General features: G+C 35.3%; 1 protein-coding gene across 1 annotated transcript in view; it reads right to left on the minus strand.

Moving 5' to 3' along the window:
• The window catches only part of LOC140148697 (general transcription factor 3C polypeptide 1-like), a 54188-nt gene that overhangs the window by 14625 nt on the left and 26994 nt on the right, over positions 1–12569 (minus strand). The window contains exons 18-29 of the mRNA XM_072170739.1: positions 11595–11958; positions 10790–11118; positions 9954–10145; positions 9079–9256; positions 8272–8449; positions 6592–6770; positions 4274–4398; positions 3470–3682; positions 1936–2043; positions 1318–1431; positions 971–1074; positions 56–221 (exon numbers count right to left, since the gene is read on the minus strand). Coding sequence (XP_072026840.1) covers positions 56–221; positions 971–1074; positions 1318–1431; positions 1936–2043; positions 3470–3682; positions 4274–4398; positions 6592–6770; positions 8272–8449; positions 9079–9256; positions 9954–10145; positions 10790–11118; positions 11595–11958 — 2250 coding nt within the window. The remainder of the gene's footprint in view (positions 1–55; positions 222–970; positions 1075–1317; positions 1432–1935; positions 2044–3469; positions 3683–4273; positions 4399–6591; positions 6771–8271; positions 8450–9078; positions 9257–9953; positions 10146–10789; positions 11119–11594; positions 11959–12569) is intronic.

Consider the following 12569-nt stretch of genomic DNA (forward strand, 5'->3'; position numbering starts at 1 on the left):
CTTAAATCTTAAATATAATGTAATGTTGAGTACCATCCTGAAGTGCTTAACTTACCAACACAAGGGAGCACAGCAGCTTGAAGTGTATGTCCTTGACACTCTTGATGTCCCTGTTAGTCAGCGTTTTCTCATCCACCAAGGGTCGACGATGTACAGGGGTGATGATGTAGTTCTTAAGCTCACCTATGTCTGTCAATGCACCTATTGTACTGTCGCTACTCCTGGGTTTAAAACATAAAATAGAATCTTACGATAATATATGAAATCTAAAAGAACACTACAAGATTCCTATTGTGGCCACCTGTACAGGCATACTGTCACCATGGTTCTTGGCTGGTAGTGCAGTACCAGGGAAGAGCCAGTGCAGTTGGTACTGTGCGGGTACTCTGTGTGTACCAGTCAGGTACCTTGGCGACAATGTACCTATGCAGGTGGCCCCATCAGGAATCTTGTAGTGGATGTGTATGTCTCATATGATCATTCAAAAATTCAATATTTTAGCAACAAGAGCAACAAACACTTCTTTCAAAACATGATGTTTGTACTCCTTTTTATCATCACCCTTGTGACCTTTTTGACCAATATATTTTAAGAATTTTATTTTACTTTAGGGTAAGGCCAAATTACATGTATCAGACCTCGCTAGCCCTCCAGCCCTTTCATCTATAGTGTTTATTTCTCTACTTTGTCATTATTATTTTTATGTTACTCATTGCTCTATATGTGTATTATTATTATTCTGGAAATAAATTGAAATGAATTTGAAACTGCAGCTAACATTACTCATGATAGGGTTGGTGTGAATTTGTGCATAGTTTTTATTACCAGAATACGAAATTAAAATAAGAACATTTTTCTGTTATGTGGACTTCATTGTATTTGAAAAATGTAAACATAATAGAAATGATGTCACAATCTAAAATCAGTTTTACAAGTACACTCATTTTACATATTCAAATACTGTACTCACTGAAATTTCTCCTGTAGTTTCTGGACAAACTCCTCAAATTCCTTGGCACAAACTGTCATCTTAGAGTAATCTTCTGTGTGTTTGGTTGATAAAGCCAGAAGTTCCTGCAAAAATATAGATTCACTTGTGTGTAAACCGGTTCCTTACCGTATTTTGACCAATCCATCAAGTTATTTTGGACCAATCAATTGTTAATTTCTTGTTTCGGAATATTCCATTTGTTTGTCTTGCCCAATGAGCTAGTAGGTAATGTGAAGATAATATGCTAATGAGCTCTCACTTTTGTGTTGGATCCTGCAGTGGACCTGCTGTTCTTCATAATATAATGAGATGGCTTTGCTACCTACCTTATCAGTCTGAGCCTCAGCAAGACATATCTTGAAATTGAGATAAGTTGATGGATTCTTCATAATATGATGAGATCGCTTGGCTAATGATTTGGTTGTCTTGTCTTTACTCCTCTGAAATGTGACAAGATCAGAAAGCAAAATATGATCAATATATGAGAATCAAACAATTATTTCTTGCAAAAGAAACAACATTGATTTTCCTCAAAATATGTAGCTTATAATGAAGCTTAGAAACTCATCTGTGCAGGGTTTAGTCAGGATTTCAAAGTTGCCTGTTCATCTCGGTCTCAGCAGATAGGTACAAAAGAATCTGTGAAAATGCTAATACCACACAGAATTGTAAAAGCTCGTAAGGCATTTATTAAGTTTGGGACCCTGATATTGTGTAAATTAAAACATTATATTCATCAAGTTTACATTTTGAAGCAAGGTTCAACATGATCTTACGTAAAGTTACATCAATACTCTGCCCAAGATGTCTATTTTGCTCAACAAGCTTTTCATGCTATTTTGATGTATTTACCAACAGCTATTTAAGCTATTTGCAATGTGATTGATGTGTTTAATAAGAGTCTGGATATGGACATGAATTTACAACAAAGTCAAATACCTTACCTCAATGTTTTTGTGCATGACATCTCGGATGACAAACCACGGTACAAATGCGCCCATCTTAATTGCTTTGGTATTCAAAATGGTCGATGCAACACGACATAAAAGTATCTGAAAAAAAAAAAAAAAGAATATTAATATAAGCAATGAGAACACTTTACATCTGACTCCAAATAACAATGGGTTATATCCAGGATGTAGTGGGGTCGCAATCACAGTATTTTACACAGATCTGTCAACTTGATTTTCAGTGCATTTTACTACACTTATTTGTCACAACAGGTCTTTTAATTCATCAGAGGCCACAGTGGAACACTCAGAACACATGTAAAAGTCTGTTCATGCTTCACTGCATCTGCATTGCAGTAATTGTGTTACCCGCATTGCAGTCTCTTTACAAAACAATCCACAGGTGTCAGTACACCTGTACCATACACTGTAGAAAACAGCGTAGGCTGGTATGCCACATGTATGTGACAGTCATGATGGCCACAAATTATTTGAGATTACTGTAGTATCATTTCTCTCTGATGATTAACAATATATCTGCTGCCGTAGTGCATGTTAATTAGTAACCATTGGTTATAGGTTCAAGCCTTTGCTCATACACTTGTTCCGAATTATGTATGTTCCTAACAAAGAAAGCGTGAGCCAGTTAGCAACTGTCATTATCTAATGTGCAGTTTTGTGCACATATATATACAAACACTTTGGGTAATTAAAGGTATGTAATGAGATTAACAGCTTCATCCCCCATTTTTCCTCATCAAAACAGATTTTGGTAGCAGAAGGAAGCTCATGTGTTTCTCAATACCCCAGTAAAATATAATGCCAAGATATGTTTTAATTTAGATAGTATCAACAAAAATGTGGTAGAAAGTGTTAACCACCACCACCAGAAATATGTACTATCCTATGGATATAAACATTTTTGCTTCTTATATCAAAACTGCTGGAGCAATGTAACTCAAAATTTGAACATATTGTTTTAATTGTACGTCTCAATGTAAGATAGAAAATACAATATGAAAAAAATCTGACCACACAACTTTAATACCATCAGATGATAATAAAAGATTGCCAACAGATGAAGGCAGATTACTTGTTTAATTGTTCCTCTATACAAATTCGGCTAAAGAAGATATGTCTCAAAACCCATGCGCGTGTTCGTTTTTCTTAGCACGTCTATGTCAGCTGAAACGGCAAATTCATTTTTTTTATTTTTTTTCCAGTTTTTTGCTGTAAAATCATAAAATTCTGAGACAAATTTGGAAGAAAAAGTTACTTGATTCGATACTCGCCTTGTTTAAGTATAAAACCATTGATATTTGTACTTCAATTTCATGCTGTGTACTTTTGAACACTCGAAAATGACATCTTAATTCAAAATTTTGTTTTAAAAAATTGTAAAAAAAATCTTAAAAAAACACCCTCATTCTGCATTCGTTTCTGAAACTGCCATAGGCTTTGAGACATAGCATTATTTTTTTTTAGCATTATGTGTACTAAACAGGAACTCCCAATGCCAGCTACCTACCAAAGTATCTTCCTCTGGGGTCCAATCCACCCTCATCTTGCTCATCAGTTTCCTAGCTTCTTCATCCTTGTCATCATATGTAGTGGTGTTCCTCTTACCATCGTTTGTAAAAGCCATCCGAAATTTCCTTCTCCTATCATCTAGAATTTCATCATCTTTTTTCTTCGCATCTTCTGCCTGATCTTTGACCTCTTTGGTTTGTTCTTTGGCAATCTGTACTTCCAAATTATCAAAGTTGAAGAAACAATTTACAGGTGGGTGTTTTTAATTTATTTATATTTTGGGTAAGATTTTAATCCAAAACATGTTTTTGTTTTAAATGCTGAGAAACATAACATATATCAGTATCTCAAACAATATTCATTTCCATTACCTTTGATCTGTATTGTACATGAACATTACTGGCTCAGCAAATATTTCAAAAATATTTGAACAAGTTTCAATTTTGTACCTGCTTTATTTTGTTCGCACACAAACCTCAAAATGTCCAGATAACAAAGTATACAGGGAAGAAGGCTCTATCCCAATATTATTAATCTTAAGGGTCCGATGATATTTATCTTTAGAGAGTCAACTTTATTACACAGTAGTTAACAGATGGGATAAGAATGACACACAAACTCATGCCCAACACAATGAGTGAAGACTAGTCATATGTGAAAAAAAAGATAGTGTACTTCCCCAGTGTTTTATCTGAAGCTGAAATTTTGGCATCTGAAAACAAAGATTTCACAAGATAACTCCCAAATATGGCCAGGTACAAAATCTGCTTTTCAATTTAGTTAAAAACGCACAAAAGCTGACCTGTTTCTTGGTCTTTGTAAGTGGTGTCTCTTTTCCTTCAAACTTCTTAGCCTTGATGTTGCCAACAGTTGCCTGCATTTCTTTACGCTCCTGCCTGGTCACAGACACCACTTCGACTGTCGTACCTATTACAAACCACACATGTATAACCAGCAATTATTAATTCAAAATGTTATAGTTTCTCTCATTATTATTTGTCAACATTTACAACAACACCCCACAGGTCAGACCAAACAGACATAACTTCAAGTACGAATTATACACATTGCATTTGAAACATGCTTTTATAATGTATCTTATATTTCAACTTGTAGGTGAAACATGTCACTAGCAGAAACATTGAATAATATTAAAGTGCATTGAAAGTAAAATGAGAAAGTAAAAAGAAGTCAAATTCAATTATTTGGTGTGTGAATGGGGTGCGTGTGTGTGTTAGCAAATTTCCAAGCTACCTTGCACCCTTTTAAATTTCTTTGCATAAAACTTTTGCACCTTCTCAAGGATGAGACATTAGATTCAATTCATATGTTTTATGTGCAAAATTTGAGCAGCCAATCAAAAAGTTTGCTTAAGGCCAGAGTAATGGAAGACACATTCGTTCACGCCCGAATTTGAGATTTCTTGATATTTATCAATACTAAGATGTATTCTTTCACTTGAAACTGATAAAATACAACTTGCTAATATTTACTCATATTTTTGCTTGATTTGTTTCACTCTTTTCAACTCTAAAAAGTCACATGGCTCAAGACAGCTTAGTAAATTGGCGGGAAATAATGAGTCAGAAATGCTTGTGAATGCGAAATATTTTGATTACGCATGCGATTCGCTTAGCGTGACGCCGGCGCAACTCTGCACGTATGTCCCACGCAGTCTAGGCGCATTCGGTTTGTTGTTAACGCCAGCAAATGTGGTGTATACAAAACAAAAATTTGCAGTCAAAATGCCACTTAGATTTTTTAATTATTTTGATTTTGGCGCACTGAAAGCAGACATTATAGATTTATTGGTGCAAAAAGATGCATATTTAGACCATGCAGCAGATACAGCTTTTACAAGCGTGAAAGTCTTACCGTTTTAAAATATAAGGAGGTTTTGTGCATAATTTTGACATTTTTTTACTAAAACGTCGATTTCTCAGAGTTCACTTTTGACAATATTGCACGATTTTTGTGACAAGATAACTCGAAAAATATGCAAGCAAAAGGTAAACCTTTTGCACTATCATTTAGAGTACATCAAAGCCTAGGGAAGGTTTCTCATTTTTTCAAATTATTTGTTTTAAACAAAAATATACACCATTCTGTGCAATTTTTAGCTTAACAGAGTGACAAAATATATTTATATCATCAATCTTTATTCAGCAAAACAGACAAACAAAGAAAGTAATGAAAAACAAAGACTGGACTTACGCCCAGGACAAGTTGGTAGACAAAAGTCATCAACTATGCAGGGCTATGCATGCAACGAAAAACTATGTTTTTTTCAATATTTTGAAAAAAAGAGACGAATTTCAAAAAAATAAAAAACCCTTCCCTAAGTTCATGTCTCTTCTTTATGAAAAGCTAACTGAATTTTTTTTACTCGAGCGGATTTTTTTCTAAGTTGTCACAAACAAGTTGGGGTAAAAAAGTGAATTTTTGTGATTTTTTCAAAAACTCGAGATTTTTGAACAAATCTGACGTCACCATGGGATTCCTTGACTCATTTCCTTTCCAAAAATGTATAGTTTTATATACTTTTGACATACAATTAAGAAATAATGATGCTCGAAAAGGTCCATCTTCTCTCCCATTACACTGGCCTTAAGTCCTTTTTGATTGACTTGGGTGGTTTGGCTTTGACAAAAGAGAAGATATTGGAAATCCTTTTGGTGGTATATCGGGTGTAACCAAACCACATGACCCGATTTCTATGCAGGTAAGATTGCAAGTGAAGCCATTCTCAGAAATGTCTGATATGAGGTCAATATACTTTGCTAGCAATGCATCATTAGGCTTTCGCAAAGCGTATGCGGTAATTAAATCATGCAGATGACAGGCGTACGCACCCACTTTGCAGGCAGAACCTCATTTTGAGATGACCGTGCGATCGGTGAATAGCATGATGATAACCTTTGATACACTTTGTCTACACTCATATCCCATGCTTACTTTGTGTTGAAGGTTGTCTTATGATAACCTTTGATACACTTTGTCTACACTCACTGTAAGTTCTCATATCCCATGCTTACTTTGTGTTGAAGGTTGTCTTAGTGGGATATTAAGACCTTGGACACATATCCCAAAATATGATATCGTTATCTCAATCTTAGTTACCTTGAGACATGTTATTTCTCCTGTATTGTATGCTTCCAAGTCGCTTCAGTTTCTTCTTTGCATTTTTGCGGTGACTCCGATCCATCTCTTCTATATTATCATTGGGATATGAAGCAAGATAGCGATCATAATGGACCTCAGGTACGGAGTTGTACCAATTCCAGTTTCTTCGTAAGTGGCTAAAAGAAAAGAAACAAGATGACAAGATAATCAGTTATGGAGCAAAATTGCATGTCAAGTGTTTTGTGAATTAGATGCTATCTATGATGATATTCTGTGTATCTTCCTTTTCGTAAGGTATCAAACATCATTAATACAAAATACATTTAATTGTTGGTTTTAATAAAAAAAACTGTACAAGCATGAACATGTAACGGTTTAGATTTTTAGGGTGATTTTCTTTTGTTCAACTTTGGATCCAGGGGCTTACTCGGGCGATAATAAATGTCCAATACCGTTACACAAAATAAAATAGACACGATGGAAGACTTGTAGATATACGCTGTTGTTATGCTCCGGCTTTAATATAATATAATATGATGATTCGTAGAAACAATGAAGATGGATGCAATATAAATATATTTAATGAATATGATGACAATTTAATTGATGTTGACAAGTTGGATGCCTGGATGGAAGATTTGATGTTTATCAGTTGGTGGCTAAGATGGAAGTGAGGTTAAATTATCTAAGGGCAAGCTCACCAGAAAAACACTTGAAAACCAACTTAAATACCATCTCTGCAACAGCATAAATAATAACCCTAACTAAGCATTTACTTAATACAAATCTTAACAATACACAACCCGTTAAAGAGATAAAACTTTCTCATGAATAATTCATAAGTAGATGACCTACAATCTCAAGCTAAAAGATAAGTGGCAATAATTTACACCACACTTAAGTTTTTAGGATAACAATACACACTCATATAAAAGGAATCAATTGCTAAAGTGCTATTAAAACTTCTAACAAAGGAATACAATAAACAATGAAGACATAAAACATTTGATGAACTCATAAACTTGAGAATCAAAGGATGCAGCGTGTTCATGACCAATGGATGAGGTGAATGACCTTTTCAAATTAAAGATAAACCATGATCTATTAAAAACAATTTCAAAGACAATAATGATTACGATGGAAAATAACTTAACTTGATGATGATTATGATGGATTAATTACACAACAGATAGAAATATAATTTGATATGAAACCAAAAACCTACATTAATTAAGAATGACACAATCAAAATAAACAAAATAATAAACATGGTAAATAATGATATTACCTTAATCTTCCTAACATTTCAAACCCTAACCTTATTATTAAAACCAACCATTCTGATGCCGGTTACATTCATATGACCCTTTAAACTTGTAATTTTTCATACAGACCTTTCATTTTGAAAGCTACATGTATCTTTACCTTCCCATCACTCTGCTTGATTAAAACACTATCGTAAGTGCAGTAGAAATGTTGCAAATGGCAGCTATTGCATTCTACTGCACTTATAATAGTGTTGCACTCTGCCGAAGACTTGAGACTTATGGGATATACTAGTACTTATCTTAAGAGTCTAAATCGGCTGCTCAACTTTGTCTCTACAAAGATATCCTATGATAATACTTGGTTGTTGTTGTTGTTGTTGGGTTTTTTTTTGGGGGGGGGGGTACTTACCTAAAGATGCTAGAATCTAGACCACATGCTCCCCTGCCATCTCCTGGAGGTATCCCATCGTCTATGATTGGTTGAGACATATCTGACGCTATCTGTGCTATGCTTTTAATGTGGCTTTCATAGCGTTGATCTGGATATACCTTTTTACCGACTTGATTTTTTCCTTTCATGCTCATTCCTGTAAAAAATTATATCAAAACATTTAGATATACATGTATCAGCAAACAATCAATACAACCTTTTTGGACCTGAAGGCCAGATTGCAAATTACAGATAGTTTGATGGACTGCATTGAGTGTTTGATATATTCATGATGTTATTTTGTTAAAGAAAAGCTTTGTGGACATCACCGAGGGTCGCACATGGCCCACAAGCGTAGATCACCCACCCGTAACTTGCATAATTCAGTATAAAGGCGTAAAAAATCCACCGCTTAATGGGACCGACCCAGATTTTGCACTTTGAGATTTTTTTTTTTTAAAGTTTTGCTAAAATCTGGTGTTTTGGGGGCAAAATTGATTGATTTTGACTGACATTTTTTGAAAACATTCAAAATATTTTTCAAACTTGTTTGCAACAATATCATCAAATTTTTGCCAGGTTTTTCATGTTTGTGGTGATATTTTAGGGTCATTTTAGCCCCCAGAAAAAACAAATTCTGACCAACTGCCCTACTTGAAAAGTCTGTTCACCCGTAAAACTTTTGTCGCCCAAGCCCAAATTTGTAAGGGTCACTTGGGCCCTTTGGTCTGCTTATCTACAGGCTCATCAATTTTCATGGGCTTTTGGCCACTGGTGAAACTGTACCTAGTGGTGTATCCAGACATATGCACTGCAGATCAAACCAGTAGTCCTCCACATCCTTGAGTGAATTGAGCTGATAAAAACGTCTCATGTAGCGCTGCTTGTCATTGATCTTCTTTGGAGCTGGCTTGGATGTGGTCGTGTCCAAGATACTGGCTTTCTTACATATGAATACTGAAAGCTACACAACAAGGAAAGAAATATTGAAGAAAAACACTCAAATTTGTTATTCATATAGGAGTGATAACCAAGCAAATGAGGCAGATATTAGTAAATACAAATTTGATGGAGATGCTGTACACATATGTTACTTAGGTATTTATTGCACTTAAAATGCAATCCTTTCTTTTGAGATGCTAAGACTAGACACAACAACAACAACAAACAAGCAAACAAAAGCAGTTGAAAGAGTAACATCTATTCTACATGTTTGATGTGCTACTTGGAATAAAGTTGCTATAGTATTTAAATTGAGTTATCACATAGTCATACAAAGGATTCAAATTACATCCAGTACCGTAATGCAGTCCACGGCCCCAAGGAAGAACAACTTTGTTGATTTGGGCCTCCGTGGTGAAATAAAGCTTCCTATCCGATCCTATCCTATTCAATAAACTATTGGCATGAACCTATTTTCTGTTGAATATATTGGTGTACGTTAGAAATAATGGGATGCTTCTGTTGTTCAAAGTTGAGCATTTAGCCATTATTGGGGTGACTTTGTCATATGCAGGGGCTCTATGCTGGATTAAAGCATGACTGGGTATGTACATTCTTTCAGATGATGAAATATATGAAACGATTGAAAACAATTATCTGTCAATAAGTAGATCATACGGTGCACACAATTCCATAAAAATTACTACAAATAAAAATACCTGATCTTTGTTGATGTTGTTGATATTGGTGAGTACAACCAAACCTATGGAAGCCAATAAGATTAGAACATTCTGGATGGAGAACAAGTATGTACGCCCTCTCAGTAACTGTCTGCGAATCCCTATTGGCAAATGACGCATCAGGATGTGCTTCTTCAGGGGATGGTTTAGATATTCCTTTATGCCCTTGACCTGAAAAATATGAATGACACATTGGATATACATCAGCTAACACAAGCTAAGTCAGGAAGATATCTGTATATGGTTGTAGGATGGTAACAAGTCGTAGATATATATTTATTATACTTTGATCTGCTCGTAATTTGCGGGAATTATTAGGCTTTTACCATTACGCCAAAAAGTAGACGGGTCATGTTAAGAGTGATATAGTTGATCTGCCTGGTATATATTTTGTGTGTTAAAGAAAGTTGACAATGTATACAACTTCAATTGATAATTTGTAATACTTCTGGCAAGATGTCACAAGTCAATTCTCCAAATAAAATATATTATTATTAATCCGCAATGTTATAAGGCCCGCCGATTACAAGCTGATCAAACTATAGTACAAATATTACATTTTACTATCCAGAATATTAAAGCCTGTTACAACTGCTAAATAGGGCTAATAAATTTTTAACTACATGAGGGCTGAGGTCAAATTGCCACCAAATTTCACAAAATGTGGAAACTTTTTTGTCAATGGGAAAAAGTACACAAAAAGGCTACCTGTTAAAACATCTGTTCAAAGTAGCCCTAGTAATCAATTAAGTACTTTGTGCCCAGATGTTGCAATAGTTCAAACTCCTAAGAAAGTTTCGTATCTTTATACTCACTTCAATAGGTAAGCTGACAATCTTGAGAAATATGCTAACAGGCATAGCAAGCAACAAGTCTCTGATCACACACCAGCCTGCTGGCCTCTTGGGATCCACAGGAAATGGTGGAACATAACGCCTCCAGTCATACGTGTTACTGTATACAGTGAATTTCATATTGTGTATCCCCGTTCCAATCCCGGCTGATTCTTTAGGTTCGTCATCTATGATTAAAATATCTTCATGAGTATCAGGTGGTGTTGTAGTGCCACTGTTAGATTCGGTTGCTTCATTGTTGCTCACTTCTGATTGGTTTATTGTATTGGCTGCTTGCTGAGTGTTGTCCTCTGGTGGTGATAAGAAGCAGAAAGAAGAAGAGAACAACATTTATTTTTTGACATTGTACCGCTATTTTATTGCCGATTTTAACACAGATCAATATTAAAAGGTCTATAGTAATCTGTTTATTGACAATTGGTCACAAAACAACCACCATTAATTATATGATTTATTTGATTAAATTCCTATGTCATTGTTGAGTGGGATTCAATCATGTTTCACTGTTGTTCACCACCATTTTAACAACTCTGATTTGCTTAGTTTTACTTTGCACTGCTGACGTTGCAAAGTAAACCAAGCAGACAAAGTTAAACAGTGATGTACAATGGTGAAACATGACTGAATCCCTAAATAGCCAACTGAGTGTAGGTGTGACAGGTAGCAACATTAATAAAGCTGCAATTGAAAAAAAAAAAACATACAGAGAAGTTGACAGAACAAAGAAAATCCATTCATTATCAGTTCTGAATCCATCTAATCATACCTGTGCCATCCATAGAGGTCTTAAGACTGTCTTCCAGCAACTCATCTCCTGCCTTCCGAATTTTGATTGGTATTGGTGGCAAATCATCTATTTTCTCACTGTTCTCATCTAGTTTCATATTGTCAGCAGCTAGTTGTACAGCCTCAATATCTTTGAGGGTTTCCCTTTTCACAGGTAGACCAAAGCGTCCATACACCATATGCCACATAAACATGTGAGCCACTCTCATTCTGAGCATCTTGGGTTGGTAACCCAACTGTCTGAAGTAGTACTTGCGACTCTGGTAAGGTGCGTTCCTGGGGGTATACGATGAAGACTCATCATCTTCATCTGATGAGATGGTCTCCACCTGTAAACTTTCAACCTGTCAAAATCATATCATTAAATGAAGACCATTGTTGCAAAACCCCTTACATCCACTTGAGCAATTTTGAGAAAACATCAAAAAAAGTACTGATATATGGGGGTGTGCAACAAAAGCAGTTTTTGGTGGGATACTTGGGTAGGATGAGCATCCCACCAAAAACTGCTTTTATTGAAAACCCCCTTATATCAGTGATTTTTTTGTTATTTGCTGTTGTCAGCGATTAAAGGGCGGAGATGCTGGAAAAATTTGATGCTTTAACTACTTCAAATGAAGAGCTTTGTTGCAAGACCCCTTGCATTCACTTGCCCAATTTTGAAAACACATCAAAAAATCATCAAAAAAATTCCCTGATATATAGGGGTTTTGCAACAAAAGCTTAGGTAGGATGAGCATCTCGCCAAAAACTGCTTTTGTTGACCCCCTTATATCATGATTTTTTGATGTGTTCTTAAAATTAGGCAAGTGGATGTAAGGGGTTTTGCAAAAAAGCTCTTCAAATGATCAATTTAGATTCCATAAAATATTTTATAACACTCATGTATAAAGTTAGACATTGCACTTCTGCCCATCCTCACATATAACATGATAACTTCCAAAGGCAAATTAAA

The sequence above is a fragment of the Amphiura filiformis genome, chromosome 3 (assembly GCF_039555335.1).
Source record: "Amphiura filiformis chromosome 3, Afil_fr2py, whole genome shotgun sequence".
Classification (NCBI taxonomy): Eukaryota; Metazoa; Echinodermata; class Ophiuroidea; order Amphilepidida; family Amphiuridae; genus Amphiura; species Amphiura filiformis.